Source organism: Sabethes cyaneus, chromosome 3 (assembly GCF_943734655.1).
Source record: "Sabethes cyaneus chromosome 3, idSabCyanKW18_F2, whole genome shotgun sequence".
Lineage (NCBI taxonomy): Eukaryota > Metazoa > Arthropoda > Insecta > Diptera > Culicidae > Sabethes > Sabethes cyaneus.
This window is the reverse complement of record NC_071355.1, coordinates 238,020,325-238,042,185: the sequence shown is the minus strand read 5'-3', so window position 1 is coordinate 238,042,185 and position 21,861 is coordinate 238,020,325. Positions and strand designations below refer to the sequence as shown.

The following is a 21,861-nucleotide window of genomic DNA, read 5'->3' as shown; positions in this document are numbered from 1 at the left end:
GGCCATTCTGGTATAACCGGAAATGAATGGGCTGATGAACTAGCAAGATCTGGAGCAGAAAAGTCGGTTTTCGGACCGGAACCTGCTTTACCAATTGCGGCATGTTGGATAAAACAAAAGATTCGATCTTGGTTTTCATCTGAACATGTACGTTATTGGGAAAATCTTGAAACTTGTCGTCAAACGAAAAGTTTCATTGTTAAGCCTTGTGAGAAGGTTGCGAAATTTCTTTTGCAACACTCAAAGGTAAATTGCAGTATTCTTGTCAGATCACTGACTGGTCACTGCAGACTAAATTATCATATGGCTACGATTCAGCGAGCTGAATCGTTTCATTGTAATTTATGTGAATCCGACTACGGTACACCATATCACGTAATTTGCCCTGCGGTAGCACAATTGCGTCATAGGACGTAATTTGTCCTGCGGTAGCACAATTGCGTCATAGGATCTTTGGATCCTGCGTCTTAAATGAATCGGATTTTAGGAAACTGAAATTACGAGACACTTTGATGTTTCTTACCGAAAGTGGTATTGAGCTGTAAGCTCTTATTTATCATGAGTATACCCCCCAGGGGGTGTACTTTTGATAAGTTAACTACCAAGGATTGCAGTATCCCCTCGGGGGTACAAAAATCTCTCGGTATTTATATGTTTGTGTTTGTCCAAATTCCTCATCCACCCCTTCCTATTCCTCCTGTTTTCCTTCCCGTCCTCATCAGGTAAATGATGACACAGGCAAGATGGGCAAGGCAAAAATCTTCCACATGATTGTGAGGAACGTGCTGCTCGAGCCAAAGATGCTGATACCTGATACCAGGTGATCTCCAGGTGGCTTTGTGGTGGCTCTCCACCGCTCTGGAAAAATTGGGCTTTGCCGCCACGGATCCTTCACACCTTTTCGCCTTTGCGACAGATCTCCTGCAGTGCCACGATGCCAAACTTTCGGGGTTCTAACTGATCGAGCAGCACCCTGTCGCCACCAACGAAATTCCATCTCCTTATTTCGTCGCCTTAGTCCATGCCGAATGTTCCGAGTAAGATTTCCTTGATTCTTTTTAGCTTTAGAGTTTTGGTAGGTAGCTGTACCAAGGCCTACGCAAACGAGTCTCGTGATAGGGATGCCATCTTACAGTGTTGAGACACACAGTGGCTCCTTTTCTGTAGGTATACGACCTTAGTTTCCACCGGGGTTGGTTACCCGATCTCCGCTAATCTCCGCCAATCATAAAAATTTGACTCGGATCATTCGTCATAGATAGATAACCGCTGATAAATAAATGAGGATAAAGAATGGAAACTTGGTACCTATCTGGAATCTTCTGAAGATGTGTTGCAAAAGCGAGAAGGTGTGAAAGATCCATGGAGGCAGGCCCAATTTTACCAAAGCAGTAGAGCCTTTAACAAACTTGAAACACGGCTTGCTCGACAGAATGCATCAACATCATCAGGGAGATTGTACAGAAATATCGAGAACATAATGTGCCCATTTATCTTTCACCTATATTCATCGACTTCAAAGCAGCAACCGATATAGTCGTTCGAGATCGTGACGCGGAATGGGTTGAGGAGACAAGGGAACGGCATATTCTGCGTGCTATGCGAGATGGTTTGACTCGAAATACTTGGAATAGCACGAGCCTCCTCGGCTCTATGCTGACGATGACGACGAAGGTATGCATTCCATCAATCAAATAATTCTGAAAGAAAGTTGAGGTGCTATAAGAAACAGTTATCCACATTAATTGTTTTAGTCATACAAAAACACGATTATTTCAGCAAAATTTATTCACTTTAAGACCCACATTTATCTACTTGATAGTAACTTTACAACTTGATTTTAGACCTTATAATCGAAATTTTGTCAAATTTATAATACCTGCCGAAGTGTTTCGACCTAAACCGAAGCTTTCGATTTTCGATGGTTCAGCTGCTCGCTACACTACGTATTCTTTCTATCGACAATGCTGTTTCTATTCGCTTTCTATTGCTAACTTATGTATAGTTATTACGATATATTTGAGGTTTCTATTTCGCAGCTATACTTTGCATGTCCAACTCAATACTAGGCGTGTTGAATATGTGCATTAGTGTTACTTAAGAGATGGTAACGAAAAAAATAAAAAATAAAAACAAAACAAGAACTGAGCACCAACGTAAATCGAAATCCGACTAGTACAAGTCCTAAACTTCACATTCCTCGATGTTGGCTCCCTCGAAGATCGTATAGTCAAGTTCTTCCGGATTGCTACCTAGAAAGATGCTCTGTATGCAACCGCTAAATGAATTACTAAACTTGCCGTAGGTACGATTATGGACGTCTTCCTCGGGAAAGCCTCCTGCAATGATGATTTGATTAGAAAAAAGTAATCCGAATAACCAACAAGTTGTCCATACCTAAGAAAGTCACTTCATCCGAAGTGTATCGTTTACCGATCGTTGTCTCATTCAGTAGTCTTAGATCCGAAAAAAGTGGATAACCATCAACGAAAACTTGTACGGTAGCATCCTCCGTTTCGATACGAATATTATGCCAATCTCCATCGGCAACATATGCCTTCCAGCCACTAACGGTTGACGTCAGGTTCTCAGCTTCCCGAACCATATTGCTGGCAACTGTAACGAACCCGTTCCGTATGCCTATTCCAAAATAGTGGGAATATCTATCCGTAGTCCAGAACACTATACCGTCATTCAGCGTGGACACGTTAAATGAAATCTGCAGCTCCAAGCGCGGACTTAGGCTGCTCGTTTGACCGTTTCTCTTGTCTTTCATCGTAATTTTCTGCGATGGGATCAAAATGTAGCTACGATCATTAAACCCTAGTGCTGAAAACTTAGTGGTGGCAATTTCACAGTAATATCCCGTCCATCCAATGCCGCAACTACAGAGCCCATTTTTCATGCATTGCCCATTGTTTTGGCACTTGATCACCTCACACGGTTCCTGAATTTCACAGTTCGATCCTTTCGAATATTCTGGACACTTACAGTGAGGCTGTGAGTATTCGTCCAACCAGCACAAGCCACCCCGGGTGCAGAGATCTCCTCCACAGGGTGTTCCGTCGCAGTCGTTGATATTCCTAGCATCCAAAATGCTACTTTCGTTCAACGTCATTCTTGTACCGTTCAAGTTCACATTTCGAACGCAACCTCGGAATGGCAGTGGAAATCCGGACATTGCATCGAATGGCAGCTGCGATAAATCTGGCAAACCACCAAAATACACCTTCGCTGTGGCACTGATGAATTCCTCGCGAGCCGAACCTAGTATTGAGGTGCTTTTACCTTCCACCCAGAGCGTCAATCTTTTTCCGTATTTAATTATCTTAACCGTGTGCCATTCCCCGATCGCTAGAACGTGATTGCTACGAACTACGGAAGTCTGTCCCTGGGCGGACGATACACGATACTCGACAACTCCTCCCTGGAGACTTAGGCTGACGAAACCCAGCTTCTGTTCGTTGGAATCAAAGGTCCGTACGAACAACAGGAGACCTTTCTCCGAAAGTGGTCGTACCTGCAGCTCGATCGAAAGGTACCGGATCCTTAGCTGCCGGGAGTTATCCGAACGTGGAACCATAGTGTGAGCGTACAGCAAATTGGTCGCCGTTTCATTGTTGCCAACTTTTAGTACTTCATTAATCTTGTCCAACTCCCGGATTGATTTCAGCAAAATCGAGTGATTTTGCGACATCAAACTTGGAGGTTGAATGATCTTTTCATATCGCACTTCGTTTTCCAAATAGGAAAAATCACTGCTCGTTGTGGGCCACTTCAGGGCGAGGTAAGATCTTCGTCCGGAGAACGAAACGTCACTTAAGTACTTCAAATTAGACTCGCATCTTTTACCGATTTTCCCGAAGGGACAGTCACATTCGTAACCACCGATCAGGGGAAAACAGCTCGATTCCACAGCGCATTTGTTTGTCAAATCGCAAGGATTGTTCTTCTGCGAACAGAGTAGCCCGTTCCAATCCTCCTGGCAAATGCAGGTAAATGTGGAACCATGCTGCAGGCAGGCACCGTTGTTCTGACAGGCATGCCGATGACATTCCTTAGTACCACACTGACCGACGCTTCGGCCCCGCATTCCGCCGATATGCTGTAGCGGAATTTGCACCGGTCCCGCCACAATGTGGATGTCGAACAGACATCCCTGGAAGCCGGAGTGTAGCGGTAAATCGTGCGGTAACCGTGAAAAATTGCCATCCTCGTGGCCACCGATGTACAAATGTGGTAGAACGTTCAGTTTGCTGCTGCTGCCGGGAGAGTTGCCGGAAATATTAACCTTCCCGTCGATGGATAACCAAGCGAGCCGACCGTTCCGTCCGACGTTGATGGTAGTCGGACGAGCCGCTTGGATCTGGATCGGTTGCTGGGTGAATATTCGCCTCGGTCCGGTACCCAGGTTCCACGTGACTAGAATGAAACCTGAAACGAATGAGTAAATTCATTATTTATTATTTCTTTAGTGCAATCTGTTAATACGAATCTAAAATAATCGATAACTTAAGTAGAGGCCCAGATCCCCTAAAAATCAGGATGATCAGTGGCGTGCGTAGTTGAATGGAATTTCAGAGTTACAACCAAAAAGGATCGATTTCCTGTACATTACTTGCTTTAAAAATTTAAGATGCAGGTAAATTTTTCCTACGAGTTAATAAGACATTTTTAAGTTAAATATATGAACTACCACAAGCGAAAGCATGTCTTGTAACTTCCAGAATCAGAGTAACCGGGTCACCCTAAGGAACGAGCTGCTAGTATGTCAAATACTTATACGGTATCGCATTGCGATAGAAAAAATCACACTATTAAGTACTTTTCCTTTTGAATTCAACAACAGCAATTCTTGCGTTCCACATGGAAGCAATTTGAAACCGTTACTTCTACTCATATATTTAAATGGCAGTTATTCTCGCCGAGAGGCAAAAATGCTTAATTTTTTAAACTCAGAAGCTGTGTGGTGCAATCCGTCGTGTCAAGTACCTGCGGTTTGGCTAACAGTATTTAACCTGCAGATTTATCATCTGTTAATCGGATTCAACGCGGCGTGTGATTAGTTTAGTTTAAATAGTTCGTCTTTCATAGTTGGGCAGTTATCTTAAACCGGCCTTATTTCTGCCCCATTGGCTGGCCTCCACACTTTGAGACCTACAGGGACGCTATTGTGATTGTACCAACGTTTGGTCGAATTTGAATAGTAACAAATTGCCAAGTCGGGCCAGAAAAAGTAATTATGGTTAGATTGCTCCAGAAAAGGCAGTAACCTCGTTTGAAGGCACCCCTTTTGATGAAATTACTACATTACATTATACATTGCTTGCTAGATGAAGATTTTTTTCGGGAATTTCGACCACCTTTTTATTTTGCAGTCTTTCGGGCCATTCTACCAATCGAATCGGCCATTCTACATTCTTGTTCAAGTATTTTTTGATCATCCATAACGTTGCAATCGTATTCCATCAGAAAATTCTCGCATTTCACGTTACGATCCGGTAAAATTTTTGCCTTGAAACTTTCAGACCTGTTTTGCGCTTTCTGAACAAAGAATTGCAAAACGACCGCTATTTTCTCAGCATCTTTTGATGACAATTATTTAGAAAAGGTAACCATTCCGAATAAACTTTTGGATAAGCAGCCTTTTAAAGTAGGTAGACTTTCGTGTTTCTTTTCCATCGTAAGACGTTATCCAAATCATTTCAGGAAATCGCACTCCGTAGATTTGGGATAATTCAATTGCTCGGTCAGCTCGCGAGCGGATAGTCCGAGCTTTCCATTGCGAGCATGGTGGATCGATTCACGACGTTTTTGTTTGAATGACGCCATGATGTAACCATGATGTTAACTTATCCAGATAACAAATGCCTACTGTGATTCTTTACACCCTCAACATCAACCGTCAAAATCATTATTCAAGCTTTCCCTAATTCAGATTTTTTAAATAAGCCTGAGCAATTATGCTGAAAGGTGAGGGCGGTCGGGGTAGATATTTTAATTCTGGTTTTATAAATTCTGTATCACTTTCAAATCTGTATCGAAATTGCATCGAATGTATCAAGTAATTATTATAAAAGTTATCTGCTTACTTGCTATAGTTTTGGCAAAGGCGGTCTCTCGCTGGATCTGGTTTCAATACTTACTTACGTGGCCTGCTTCTGGTTCTTGAGTGAATATAGTTTTTGCTACTCTTTCTTCAGTCATTCTGGCCACGTGTCCAGCCCATCGCAGCATGCCATATTGTACTACCTTAGTATCCCAAGTAACAATTTCAGACTGATTAAACTCTTTATAGCTGATTTTATTCAATCTGTGGCTGAACTATGGTTTAGGTTTAGAAATAAAATCCTTTTTTCAACTTTTAAACATCTAAATCTGGTGATTTCATCAAGCTTCGTGCTTGTTAATAGCTGCTTTCGAAGCTGCAATGCAGCTTAATAGAGACTACTGCCAATTTTATTTTTAGAACGATAAATAGTTTTGCAATCTGCTTTTCCAGTCGCTTAATCAATGTCTAATCCACCTTTATGCAGCCAAAAAAATCTATTTTTCAATTTAAAAAAATGGAACTCGTCATTTTTATTTTGCCGTGAACATTGACGAACGCGATCTATTTAGTTTCGAATAAGTTTAATTCGTATAAGTAAGCTAATTAAAAATGCATGTCTCTTTTTAGGTACAGTGGACCCCCGTTCGTTTGAACGATTCCTCATGCAAACTAACGGGGTTCATTTTTAATTTGAACAACTAGCAACCCTAAATATGCTGAAATTTGTATGAACTGGCCGCTCTTTGTTATTGTTTTGGTGGTTTGATTTAGTCTCGTTTAGTTGGTAGTTGCAAGCAGCGAATATGTTATTCTCCGATCGGATTTTTATCGTTGTCGTTGGGAAACAAAATGTGAAACTGATTAAACTAGGATTAAACACGCTAGATCAGTACAAACAAATCGTGTTTATGTGCATTGTCTGCGAAGGCAAATGATGCCATGTTGAGAATGACATTTGAACCATTTTTAATTTGCACATCGTGCAAACCAGCGGGGTTCAAATTAAAAAGTGTTCAGATTAAAAACGGGCAAACGAATGGTGGTCCACGGTATTCAACCCGCCGTCTTTTGGTCCATGAACACTCACCGTATGATGCGCCTCATCTGCATCTGCATCATTATGTGTGCTGTGAGCCGAATAAAAACGTGGCAGTAGTTTGAAAAGCCACTTTAACACCCTTAAGCAGCCTTAAAGTAGCTTGAAAGCTGTGAGCCTATCGAAAGCTTCTACTCTACATTTTAACACCTTTAAGCACCCGTAAACCCGGCTGTTTAGAAGCGGATTGTTTAGCAGAGAAATCCGCCCAGCAAACATTTTCGTACGTATATCAAAGTAACAATTATGATATATGTACCGATATGTATCTAGAAAAATCGCATTCGATGCCCGAAACCAGCATATGCGTACTGTTTTGGAGGCGATATACGTACTTCAAATTATATGAAAACATTTCACATTCATAAGTATTTGTATACGATGATATCCGACTCAACATGATTAGTTCCATAATGCTATACAATTCTAAGACGACAATCGTATGTGATTCAGTTACTATCATTTTATACGAATAAATGTAAACTAGGGTGCGCTTTATTAAGCTTTATGTACGATTTCGAGTTTGTTTAGCGATATTTAAGATGATTTCCACACATTATCATACGACTTGTGGTTTGCTGGGCGCTATTAAGCCTGTTTATCCGCTTTTGAAAGAGAGCTGGTTTGAAGAACTTACAGTAGTTTAAACATCGCTTGTTCAAACACTATTTAAGTGCTTACTTTATGCAGTTTTGATCGCCTTAACTTAACCCGTAAACAGCAATTGCTCTTGCAATTCAGTTACCGTTGTTACTTGGACTACTGGTATGTCTGATATAGCTCGTGGTTCTTATGTACGCCAACGTTCGATTTTCCATTTTACCGGTGATTCTTGGTCTCAAAAGCTTACGATCTAAAAACTTCAAGCAGTCGTCGATCAACTTCCTTCGGCGGTCAATGATAAATTTTGCAGAAGATTCGTGCTGAAAACCTTGCTTATAGAACCAAAATTGTAATCCCCAGGATGCTTTAATTCGGTAAAGGAATCGCGTTTATTATGAAACTTCGACCGTTTCATATGCTTGAGAATGTCTCCCAGCTGTCACCCGTCTAAAACACTTTCCCAGGAAGCTGTTTGAAGTTTGTCTTGATGTAGGTTTGGTCGTCCATTGTATCGCATTTTAGCTATCTTATTTGATCGTCGCGTTGTTGAGTCACTTACTTAATTGGCCTAACGTCCTATAACAAGGCCTGCGTAGTATAATTTCTCCATCTATTTCGATCCATGGCAGCTGGTCTCCAGTTCCGCGGGCACCTAGTGCTCGGCAAATTTTGCTCCACCTGGTCTTGCTATACCCATCTTCGTCTTGTTCCTAACGGATTCGATGTGAAAGCCATTTTTATAGGATAGTTGTCCGGCATTCTAGCAACATGTCCTACCCAAAGTATCCCTCCAGCTTTAACCTTGCTCTCTTGCACGCCGCCAAAGATGGATCTTAGCACACGCCGTTCGAAAACTCCGAGTGCTCATGGGTCCTATTCTAGCAGTGTCCACGTTTCATGCCCGTAGCGTTTTGTACTTTTTTCTGCTTCGCGTTGTAGTCTGGTGTACTGATCTTCCACCGCCTCAAATGTTTTGCCGACAGCATCCACGTCGTCCGCAAAGCAGATAAATTGACTGAATTTATAGAAAATCGTGCCTCGCATTTCGATCGCCGCTCTTCTTATAATACCTGCAAGCGCAATGTTGAATAGCAGGCAGGTAAGACCATCTCCTCGTCGAAGTCCCCTGCGAGATTCGAATGGGTTCGACAATCCACCCGAGAATCTCACACAGCACTGGATCCCATCCACCGTAGCCATAATAAGTCTAGGAAGCCTACCCGGAAAGCCGTTTTCGTTCAGAATTTTTCATAGCTCTGGTCAGTTTACACTATCATATGCGGCTTTGAAATCAATAAACAGGTGCGTGTAGACTCGGAATTCGCGGCACTTCTGGAGGATCTGCCGCAGGTAAAGATTTGGTTCGTTTTAAACCGACCCTCGATGAAGCCGGCCTGATTTTGAGTTCCTTCTCTTGTAAATCTACAGACCGGCTCGTTTTTTAGCTCTATGCGTGGTAATAGACGGTACTTCTAAGTTGTTTGCGTCATCTTAGACGGACAATTTGCAAGCAATATTTCGATACATTGCTTTTCTTTTGTCAACTGAACAGCAAATATCAAAATCAAAATCATTCTACATGCACACATCTACAAATTGAGGGGTGATCAAGTTTTTACTCGTCTGCTGACAGGGATGATGGTGACCTTCATGCGAATGCTGACCGTTCGTACGGGGTATGATATTGCACGCCTCGTGCGTTTAATCTCATGTTATATGGGAAGGCTCTTAACGGCATCGTTCTGCTCATGCCAATGTACGCTGTACTGCAGGTAAGGAGCGGCTCATGATAGCGTCTGAATTGAGAAACTTGTATCAGCACTAAAGCCAAGATAGCAGCCTCATCATAAGAATCTTTGGCGTGGCCCTATAGTAAGGTAGCCTACCTCTACCAAACTACAAACCAAACTCACCATCCAACTGCACCTCGGTACCACCAGCATTTGGACTCTCACGTTCCCTACCAACAGCCGTGTAGTTCGTTTTAGCAGTATTAATGGTGAGTCTCAAATTTGCCACTTTCAATTTAAAAGGTATAAAGGCCTCTTTCACTACTCTATGGTTAATTTCATTTCGATAATATCGACGTCGTTCATAAAATCAAGAAGCATGTTGCGTTCATTTCCACGTTTACTTTTCGTATTGCATCTTTTGAGGCGATGTTGAATAGTTTCTGGTTTGGAAATAGCTGGTTTTGTCCGAAAATCATGTCCTAGCATTATCTACCACTGCTCATTGTTACTCATTGTGTTTAACTAAATCGTACATCGCTTTAAAGTCAACAAACAGATGATGAGTCTGCAAGCTGTACTCCCAGAATTTGTCTAGTAACTGACGCAGGATAAACATCTGATCAGTCGTGGAGCGACCCTCACGGAAACCGCCGATGAAGGGCTCTGCTGACGGTTTGAGCCTACAGAATAGGATACAGGAGAAGAGTACCTTACAGGCTCAATTGAGCAATGTTATGCCCTGATAGTTTTTACACTCGAGTCGATGTCCTGCTTTATAAATAGGACAAAAGTACAGGTTACTCGGCAAGTCACCAGAAGAAATATCATCGATGTAGTAGTACAAGCTTCACGAAGAACGGAGAAACAAATTTAAATACTGTAGACATGCTCTCAACCGCGTTTGGCCTGAGTCTAACAAAATTTATACATTCACTTACCTTGAATAAAGCTAACGGAGAAATGATCGCTCCGTTCGGTGTGATCATCCCGCTGACCCAGAAACGCTAGCAGCGATATCTGCGATAGAGTCGTTGGGATTATTTTGAAGCTGAACTCGAACCGATCTTCCAGTGGAAACGAAACCGGATAGGCAACAAACGACGACAGTCCTTTGATGCTGCCGAAAAACGACGGCTGAAGGATATCCAGATCGTGTTCACACAGATGTCCATGCTTTCCATAGGGACACAAACACAGGTAACCGCTCTCGGGAAAGGTCACACAAGTACCGCCGAATTTGCACGGATTGTTGTCACAAACCGATCGCTCGCAGGTCCTTCCCATGTAACCGAAGGCACATCGACAGCTCCAGTTAGCTTGACTGTTCGGTTTGTAACGATTCTCCAGAACCTGACTTTCCTCTTCAACACAAATAGCACCATTTTTGCACGGACTCGACAAACACGCTAGCGAAGTGCACTCGTAGATTTTATAGGCGTCTTCGGCGTTACTAAAATAGAATTTATTTAAATTTTTGATTCTCCACGTATCTAGAGAAACATCTTACTCAAAAATAGAAATTGGATTTTGGTTGACTTCCAGTTCGTAAATGCAGCCAGTGAAACCCTGGTAGCGAGAGATGTTGTGACTCAAAGTGTACATAGTTTTGATCGGTCGACCACCCAAATGCAACCAACTGTGTCGGATTGGGACAGCATTTCCATTCGCACCGTAGTTGTCTAGGTCTCTCAACCAAGTTGGTTGTTCACCACTCATAGCCAACGTTTCGTTCACGTGCAAAGAAGCATTACAATGTGTGTATCGACCGTTAAAATTTAACCTAGAAAAAAGTACTTCCATAAGACCAGAAATCACGCACTTGGAAATAAGCAAAACTCACTGAACTTTGATGTTGATTTCATAGCCGTTATTCACTAAACCCTCGATTTCACTCAGCAGCATCGTCTGAAGTCCACAGGAGAATTGAAACTGCAGAAGACCTTTGTGCAAAAACAACGCAACGTAGTGACTTCCCTCGGTTCCTTCGGCAGCGGCAAGCATAATAAGACCCTCTCGAGAGGTCAGCTTGGCCTTGAACCGAACGCTCATCGAGAGCAGCTGCTCGATAGTCATGTTTCTCTGCTTGCTTTCGTTTCCTCGATAGACGATGTGACGCAGGTAGGAATCCCTCGAAAAAGCTGCATTCTGAATGCTAACTGGTACGTCGCAAAACGTTCCCATGTATCGGAAATCGCAATGGCACCTGATACCGGCGGGTGTCATGGAACATGTTCCACCATTGACACACACCGAATCGTCACACTCGGTGATGATCACGTCCGGCGGTCTACTGAACGCTGTTGTCGTCGTGGAAGACACTGTTACGGCAGGGAAAGAGTCCGGTAAGGACGAATCGTAGGTGGTCATCTGCGATGGACTGACGTCGGTGAATTGGTCCTCTGTGAGGACGGAAGTAGATTTTTTTCCTGGAGTTTCTGTGAAGAATGGAGTTAGTGTAGCATCTACTGAGGGTAGTTCGGTAGATCGACCCGGCGAAGCTAAATCTCCGTCTGCATTTGCTGTTGTGATCATCGTTTCACCGTCGATTTTCGGTGGACTACTACCGTCAACAGGTTTGGTTCCACTGCTGCTGTCAGAAGAGATTGTTGTTCTACGATCGGTCACCTGATCACCCCCGTCCACACCACTTGGGGTGACATCTGACGGTGCGGTAGTTTTGTCTGCTCCACCTATTGTACCGGAGGATCCGGTGGACATTTCTCCTTCCACTGAAATCTGCTGATCCGGGCTGGAGGTAATATCCTTTGAAATTGTTGAGCCATCGATACCAACACTGGTCGTTGAATATTGGTAAGTCGGTGAGGAACCAAAACTTTGTTTTGTGATGTCTCCAACAAAGCTTGCATCATCGATTGAAGCTGATCCACCTGTATAGGAGCTTGTAGTGTTCAGTAATCCCGGCAGGAGCGTAGTAACAGATGATGCAGTTGTTCCATCCCAAACTTGAGCTCCTCCAATAGTGGAATATACTGAACTAAAACTAGTTCCGGAATAACCAGTGGTAGATTCATATTCCAAAGTAGAAACAGTCGGAGCAGTATAGTTGCAATCCATGCTGAATTCGTCTAGGATCAGGCACTCGCAATTAGTGCCAGTCAAATCCGGTGGACAGCTGCAAGTGTACTCATCCACTCCGTCTATACACGTTCCTCCATTGACACATCGTGGACCCGTCCCCAGCTGACATTCATCATACTGATACTCGCAACGTTCACCGTGGAAATCAGGAACACAGTAGCACGTAGGTTCACTTTCCTCCACCAAACACAGCGCTTGATTGGCACAGGGTGAATTCTCGCACAGCATAATCTCCTCTTCGCAATTCGTTCCAGTGAAACCCATCGTACAGGCGCACACGTAACCAGCGAACTTATCGATACAGATCGCTCCATTCTGGCACGGTGACGAGTCACACTCGTTGGTTTCCTGGTCGCAGTAGCGACCTTCGTACCCTTCTACACATTGGCAGGTAAACTCCAGCCCCGGGCCTTCGATACACTGGCCCCCATTGTGACAGCGATCGCCACCAGTTTCGCATACTGCCACGTCCACCTCGCAGAACGTCCCGTCGTAGCCGGGGACGCAGCTGCAGACGAAAGCATTGTCCTGGTCGTGACAGCTCCCCCCATTCTGACAGGGGTTGGAAAGACACTCGTTGAAGTTCTCCTCGCAGTTGAGTCCTACAGAGAAGAATGGCACATTAGTTGGATGGTTTCAAGCATAGCAATAACCTATTTCAAAATTTGATATTATTTATGTTAACTATTGAACCGTTTATGAAATATTTGAATACGAAATTTGTTTTCTCGCATTTTCGAGATACAGGTTTGACGCGTTCAGCAAAGATGTAGTAAATAAATATCAATACAAACCACTTTCTCAAAGACATTATAGCTGTATCTCTTTATAGAAATTAGCTAAAAAGCGTTATTTTTGGACAAACCTTTAAAACATTTTTTGTGTCTAAATTATTTTGGTCTAGTTTTACATATTTATAGTGTTCTAGAAACTTATTTATCTTACTAAAACCAACGTTTTTAGTGGAACATTGTTATATGCTATTTTCTAAATTTTTCGAGATAATCAACTTTTTCGGTAAAAAATAGTACTTCGTCGAGCTCAAATATTTCTCAAGATGACAATTGTTGGCAATGCAAATAACTCACACAAGAAAGTACTACAAAAACCTGTAAAAAAAAGTATCAGTTGTCTGTATCTGATTGTATTCACAAAAAATATTTATTATTAACACAAATAGATTTTTAAGTGCTTTTTACAAACAAATTATTCCGACAATCATAAGAGATAGATAGTTACTATATTCGACCGAGTTACTTATTGAGTGCAATTTAAATCCATTTTACGTCCAATTTCACAATTTCAAGTCCTTGCTACTTATTTCAATTCCTGCAAGTTCAATTGCAAGTCTAATTTCAACTTTGGGGCCATCCAGATACCACGTGGACAGAAAAATACCAATTTTCAACCCCCCGTCCGCCTCCGTGGACAAGCGTGGACATTTGTTCAACCCCCACCTCCTCCCCTGTTTGTCCACGTGGACATTTTTACATTTTTGTAAATTTTATTTTCAACTTCATTTATGCAATATTTATTGAAAATGTTTATGTGAAAGGAAGCTCCAGTCTAAAGGCACAGACACAATGCATACGAATTTTTAGTCATTGCGGAAATTTCAGTTTTTTCATGGTTTTTCCATCAATTTTCCTCAGCGTCTTAAAATCCGTATGCAAGATGTTTGGATCTTAATTCTTGTTCTACTGCAAATTATTATTATCGACTGCTAGAAAGTCCATTTCAGCTTAACTTTCGCTTGACGATTCTTCTTTGTCCAGAGTATCTTTGTCTAAGCAGAGCACCTCAGCTTGGCTGTCTACTTTAACACAACACAAGATCTTTCCGAAACGATGTGATTCGTAAAATTTTCTGAAGACGAATCCTTTTGGAGATACGTTGCCCATGGATACCCTTTTTGTGGCGAGCTGTATTTGATTTTGAGGCAAAATGCAATCCACATTTGGTGCAAGCGGTGCAGTATTCGTGGATTCATCGAGGCTAGGCAGTCAACATCTACGTGTACTAACGCAGGTTAATTTCTATTGTTTGTAAGAAAAAAATCTTGTCCACGTGGACATTTTCCATACCCCCTCCCCCCCTTCCGTGGATAAGCGTGGATATTTTCATACCCCCACCCCCCTCTTAGCTGTCCACGTGGTATATTGATGGCCCCTTTGATTTTAAGTCCAATTTCAAGTGTACAATTTCAGGTCCGATGCCAAATCTAGCTCTAGCAATTCAAAACCATTTTATATTCATTTTAAATTTTAAATCCAATTTAAAGTTAATGGATGATGGAAAACTTCAAAGAACAGTAGAAAAATCATACTCTGTCAAATTTTTAATTGATAAAATTTTAATTTTCTCCATGAAATTGAAATTTTATCAATCAAAAATTAGAAATTGACAAATATGGACAGAATATTTACAAAAGTTTCCATTTTACGGAGCATGATTTTTCTACTTATCTTTGAACTTTTCATTATCCATTAACTTAAAATTGAACTTAAAATTTAAAATGAATACAAAACAGAAAAAATCACGGGGGAAAACATGACAAAACTGGACAACCGCGATAGAAAAAAGAAACAACGCACAATGGGCAAAAACGAGCTCGTAATCCCAAGGATTAGAAGCCGCTGGTTTGGAATCTTACGAGATACCTATTCTTATGTAAAAAAAATGCAGCAAATCGATTGGTGATGGTTTCATCCTGCGCAGACTTCGGGAAGTGGTCCATTTTGCCCTATTTTACTCAAAAATCATGTTAAAAGCTAATTAAACAGTATAAAAACTTATTTGCCGCCCGTGAAACGAACTCAAATAGCTTCCAAATTTTATCAAAACGTCAGAAGAATCAAATCCCATCCATTCCATACTGTGCGAAATGCCGGTATAGTCCATTTTAGCCAACTCACCCCTAAATACATAATAAAACCTAATTAGAGCGATTAGAACTAATTCAAAGACAGGGGAATGACCTCGAATAGTACTAATTTACTCGAAAGACAGCAGGAGAGTTGATTGTCGGCGATTTAGTACAGTGATGAATTCACAATCGGTTCGTTTTGCCTGATTCTCTCCTAGATCTACAAAAACAGTATAATCAATATATATATATATATAGAATTCCAGTGTCGCTGCAGTGCGCGTGGTAAACATCACACTTGTTCAGATAATGTATTTACATTATATATGCATATGTGTGTGTGTGCCTGAGATTCATCAAAAGCGGAATCTCATTGTCAAACTTTGACAACCAGTTTAAAATTTCAAATATGGTTGCTAAGTAATGTGATGGGAAACTTCGTTTGTTGTAAATTTCTGAAAAATCGGTGCAAAAGGGCGCAGTTGTGGGATTCAATTCATCCGGATGAAAAGAAAAAGAACGTTTAAAAACATTTCACTGGCTTGAAAACACAGCGACGAGCGCACTGATGACAGCACCAACCAGCGCACAGATAAAGAACAGATAAATAACAATGAGCAACTTTGACAATGAAGTTCCCGATTCACAGACTTGATACAGATTGTTAGCATCATGTTTGCCACAAAGAGTCCTGTAGTAGAACAGCGACACTGGCATTCTATATATATTGATTCTACTACAAAAACACGTTCATTTGTTATTGCGTAAAAAATCGTAATTTTTCAACGATGGTGTCTTTGAAGAAGTTTATCAATAAAATACAGCGCATCTTTTCAAACTATGAAGGTGATCTTATATTCATCTATCAGGGTGATACAAGCTTTTGTTTTTTTGTATACGTACAAAAAATTGTTTTCTTCTGAGAGATTATAGAACACACTAAAATGAGCAACTTTGCTGAATACAGTAACTATCTATCTTTTGCTATTTGCGAGATATGATGATTTATTTAAAAAGTACACATAAAAATCAATTCTGCTCAATAACTCCGCATCCAATTAATTTATTGCTTTCAACTGTTCTCCAAAGTTATTCAGTATGATAAACTACACATTTTTTTTGAAGACTGTTTACCTTTTAGTTAGTTTTAATCGCTTTAATTAGGTTATCTATGGACTATTCTTGCATTTCGCACAGTATAGAATGGATGGAATGTGATTCTTCTGATGTTTTGACAAAATTTGGAAGCTATTTGTGTTCGTTTCACGGGCGGCAAATAAGTTTTTGTGCTGTTTGATTAGCTTTTAACATGGTTTTTGGGTAAAATAGGGCAAAATGGACTACTTCCCGAAGTTTGCGCAGGATGAAACCATCACCAATCGATTTCCTGCATTTTTTACACAAGAATAGGTATCTTGTAAGATACCAAACCAGCGGTTTCTAATTCTTGGGATTAAGAGCTCGTTTTTGCCCATTGTGCAACGGCATAAAAAAAGAAAAATTGCGACACTGGGAAAACGGAACAAAAAAATGAGTACAAACTGGACAGCAAAGGAGAAAAAACGAAATTAAAAAGGAAAAAAACTGGGAAGAAAAAGTGGAAAAGAAAAGGAGAAAATACGAGAGCAGAAAAATTGACAAAAGAGAACAAAACAAGAGGAAAATGGAGAGAAAAAATGAAAAGGGAAGATAAACGGGATGAAACAAGAAAACAAAGCGTGAAAGAAAAGGAGGAAAAGCAGGTCGTAATAAGAGGAAGAACAAAACATAGGAAAACAAAAAATTGAAAAGGAGTTAACGGGATAGAACGCATAAAACGAGACTGGAAAAGAGGAAAAACGGGCCTGGAAATGAAAGAAAAAGACGAAAAACTGAACAGTAAAAAGTAAAATTAGAACTGAAAATCGCGAAAAACGTGAGAGAAAATGAAGAGAAAGAGGACAGCGGGAAGAAAAAAGGAAAAAGGAGAAAAAAAAGAACGCAAAACGAGGCTAATAGATGGAACAGAAAAAGAAAAAAAACATGACAGAAAAAAAGTGTGGAGGAGAGATAGAAATAGATAGAGAGAGAGTAATAAGAGGTCAAAAGGGATATAAAACGAGAAGGATGGGATAAAAAAGGGGAATAGAAAAGGGAAGGGGTAATAAGACAGAAAAAAACCAGAAAAACAGGAAAAACGGACCAAGAAAAAGAAGAGAAACGAACAATCCAAATGAATAAAAACGGAACAGACGAAGACGAAAACCGAGGAGGAGAGTTATAAAGAGATAAAAACTGGAAGCGTAAGAAGGGAAGTGAAAAAAGATGGAAATGGGAAAGTAAATCATATGAAAAATTAGTGAAAAGCAAAAGTAAAACAGGACTGATAATAAGAAAAAATGGGACAGGTAATGAAGAAAAACAGACCACTCAAATAGAAAACATGGAAAAGAAAAAAAGTAAAACGAGAAAAAGAAGAAAAGGGAAGAAAAAACAAAAAAAATGAGAGCAAAAACCAAGAAATTGGTACACAAAAGACAAAAAATAGAAAAAGACAGCTTTAAAGGCGATAAGAAGAAACAGAAAAAAAGGTAAACCGGATGAGAACGTAAGATGAAATACTGGATGTTAGGGAGCTTAGTGCTGATATTTCATGGGGTGACAAAGGACCATTTTGATGAAAAAAATCCTACGCGTATGGTCAAACCTCAGTCGTTACAGTTCTGTTTGCCTTAAAGTAGCTGTGGTACAAAAACTGTGCAAACTAGTTCAATTCCGTTACTTTCATTCGAAAGCTAAGAAAATTTTGTATTAAAAATTGGTCTTAAACGTAGGAGGTTTAAGAGGTTTGAGAGGTCCCATCCCCATCACCTTCCCGTTCTTGCCCTTTCCCCTCCACTCCAAAAAATTTTCATTACTTTCCCCTACCGTCCCTCCATCAATTGTAGAACCACCGTTTTCAAAAAATATTAATATTAAAGCCTGACCGCATTTCAAGGTCAAAGACTAAAAAACACGAGTTTGGTCTATCTTTTTAGAAGCAAAAAGCTTTGAAATAAGTGTTTCTCAAGGTGTTTTTATCGAATTTCTCCTGGAAAGGTGTGATAAAACTGATGGCTTTTATTTACCAATTTCGTTTTACAATCTGTTCTTTGACGTGAAACACCTATCTCCTTTAGTTTCGTTGCAATTTAATTTTGGACGTATCGCATTGGGTGTTGAATTAGTATCTGAAAACTGCACGAATACATATACATCACGCATACCACACTAGATCACCTCGTGCGACGGGCACGGGCTGACGCACATGGAAAAAGAACGAAACAGACTTCTCGGGTTTCTCTACCGTTCTGAAAACGATTGCAGTATTAAAATGTTTTCTCCGGAAGAACTCGCGGGCATTCAACTTTGTTATGGCTTTACTAATAGTGTAGCAACAACAGCCCAGTAGGAGTATGGTTGTAGATTTTTTGATCGTTGGCTACCTAATGCAAGTAAGTGAACACAAATCTAGAAGTGTTCGTTTTGTTACACAATGATTTTAATCATCTACGACAACAGGGGGGCTCTGTAGCCGCAAGGTTACCGAGTCTGCTTTGACAAGCGAATGGTCGTGGGTTCGAATCTTAGTAGAATCAGGCCATTCGATGTCAAAGTGACTTTAGCATGGGTTTATTCTCAGGCCCCTCATCGCCCTTCCTTCATGCTGAGTTCTATATTATCCCGATATGGCCTATTGACAGTGCAAAAATGAGACCCTTATAGTAAAAATGCACTGGTTTGCTACGCCAGGGATGACTTTAATTGGGGACTGCGCGCTGTCATGTGGAACGAGGTGGGTAAAGTAGAGTAAAGCATTGAAAGAAGGGTACCCAATTACACACAAGCACGCGTAAAAAATTCAATAAGCACATCGCTCAATCAATAGCGATTATAGCAAAAATAAATGCAGTGCGGGTTATACAGCAGACACCCGGGCGATATCACAATAGATCAAACGTTACTGGTCGCAGTGATGAGTCCATACAGGAAAAAAAAATCTACGATAACGCACCGTCGCTTCCGAGAAGGAACGTTGTTTTCAACGAGGCTTCGAGGGGAGCATCATCAGCAAGTGATGTCAGTAGTTGACCATAAAATTTTGCGGGTCGTGGGAAATGATCTCAAGATAAGTACAAGGCAAATTACGGCACAGTCCCATATCACCCTGGAGGTGTGGATTGTGCTGGTAAAAATGCATCCTTTCCACACTACAGGTTCAAGAGTTGCTGTCTACGAATAAAGCTAAGCGGCTTGAGTTTTGCAGCATTATGCAAACAAAAATGGAGGGGAATCCTCAATTTATGTAATACACTGTTGTTGTTTTCTATACTTGCAAGACCGTCGTCGTACGCGGTAATCTAGTATGCTATGCGTGATGTATGTATTCGTGCAGTTTTCAAATACCTATTCAATATCCAACACGATACGTTTAAAATTAAATTACAACGAAACTAAAAGAGATGGGCGTTTCACGTCAAAGAACGAACTGTAGCAGGGTACCAAAAATTTAAATTGGTAAATAAAAGCCATTAGTTTTATCACATCCCATCAGTTTTATCATCACTAAAAATGTTTGATTACTCTAAACGATTGAAATTTGATCATATGCGTAGGATTTTTTTTATCAAATGTGGTCCTCTATCACCCCTTGAAATATTTGCACTAAGCTACCTAACACCCTGTAACAGCAAAGCAAAACAAAGCCTAGGTGCTACATTGCTACATATCGAAACTTGACCTTCTGTTTTAATACGACAGACTTCGCAGCTGTTAGAGTACAGGACAATTGCAGGGCCAGTTGCTACGATCCTATTAACTCGAACAGCCTCTTCCAGCCGAGATTCGAACATATGACGGCTGGCTTATTAGGCCAGCATCATACCCCGGGGCCAACTGGGAGGACCTAACAGCCTGTATATAAATCCTAATCTCAAGTAAAACTTTGTGTCTAATTTCGTGTCCATGTCCTAAAGTAGGTATAATTTAATGCCCACAGTCAAGGGCAGAGTAGCCAAGACAGTGCTTGTTCATGGTATGCGTTTTAATCTTTTTGGCGTTTTGATTGGCTTTAAAAGGAATTTAGAGCGATTCTGACCTTATATTGGGTCTACACATAATATATATGCGATTGTTATAATTTATTTCCTCTATCGGTTGCGTCGAAACTTTTTAAAACATCATATAGATATATCATTACCACACCATTCAAGTACAACAAATTAAACATGCAAAGTCAATTTTAGGCTAACACTTTTTACATACCGACAAACCCATCCCGGCAGGTGCAGTTGTACGCTGCGATTCCATCGATGCAGGTACCCCCGTTCCGGCACGGACTGGACCAGCATTCGTCCCAGTTGGTCTGACAGTGCGTCCCGGTGTAACCGTCGATGCAGTAGCAGGAATAGGTACTGAAACAACACACAGAAGACAAAGTTTTAATTTGCGTTCTCCGCGAGGAGACGCAAAAATTTCCAGTCCCAACCCGATAGGTACCACGTGCCGGCAAAAGTTCCTAGCCGGTGCGGTGGAGGAATTTTTGTTCGACACGCAAACTTCCTAGGCGACTCTTGTTTCTAAAAACAAAATGTTGTATGTTCACGCGCACATGTGAGAGATTCCTGTTGCCCACCTTCGGTGGGCTCATCGCGTGGGTACGAGTGAGAGGTATACTATTTCCTGTTTTGGATTAAAGGACAACCGCGGAAGTGAATGTTTGTTTTACATCCTCTTGGTAGCACAAACAAGGTAGCTCACTTCCAACCCAAGTTTGGATGTAAATTATGCTATCTATCAGCTAATTTAACGGTGGCTCAATATCGATTATACAGTTAACCCGAACGAAGGCTCACTTGTTAATGGAATTGATCTAACCGAAGGACTGTCAATTACTGTGAATCGTATTGTACCGAGTCATTCGTTGCGGAATGTTTGTTAATAGTGTTTTAATAACCCGTCATTGAAAGCTAAAAACCTCAAATTTCATTACGATTGGAGTCAATAACCCCCATCGAACTTCTAACCTAAATGAAATCAAGCTAGAATTCATGATGGCGGCATTCTACACCCTCGTCGTGGCAAAGCCTACCTATTTAAATCATCGATGCATACTCCGTAGACGCAAGGATTGCTGAGACAGGCAAATCCTGCCTCGGTGTGATTAAGCACTGAAACGGAAGCTATTCCGAACAGCAGCAGGAACAGATTTGTGCGTATCCGAATCGATGAATTATTCCACATTCGTTGCATGGCCAGTTTCTTGCCTTGGTTGGCGTTTGACCACTTATTTCTTTTCACGAAACCCATTTTCATTTCGCCCACTCGCACTTTTTTCCTCCTTCTCACCACTATTGCACACTTATTATTGCACTACAATTGCCCGAATTTCCAT

General features: G+C 41.0%; 2 protein-coding genes across 2 annotated transcripts in view; one reads left to right on the top strand and one right to left on the bottom strand.

The window, feature by feature from the left end:
* The window catches only part of LOC128742842 (MKRN2 opposite strand protein), a 30,533-nt gene that overhangs the window by 6,774 nt on the left and 1,898 nt on the right, over positions 1-21,861 (top strand). The window lies entirely within an intron of this gene.
* LOC128740946 (protein eyes shut) lies at positions 2,185-21,776 on the bottom strand. The gene is made up of 7 exons (XM_053836523.1): positions 21,559-21,776; positions 20,733-20,881; positions 11,325-13,185; positions 10,992-11,264; positions 10,423-10,934; positions 2,398-4,434; positions 2,185-2,339 (listed from the first exon to the last, which is right to left on the bottom strand). Exons 1-7 carry the CDS (start codon positions 21,774-21,776, stop codon positions 2,185-2,187), a joined length of 5,205 nt encoding a protein of 1,734 aa, XP_053692498.1.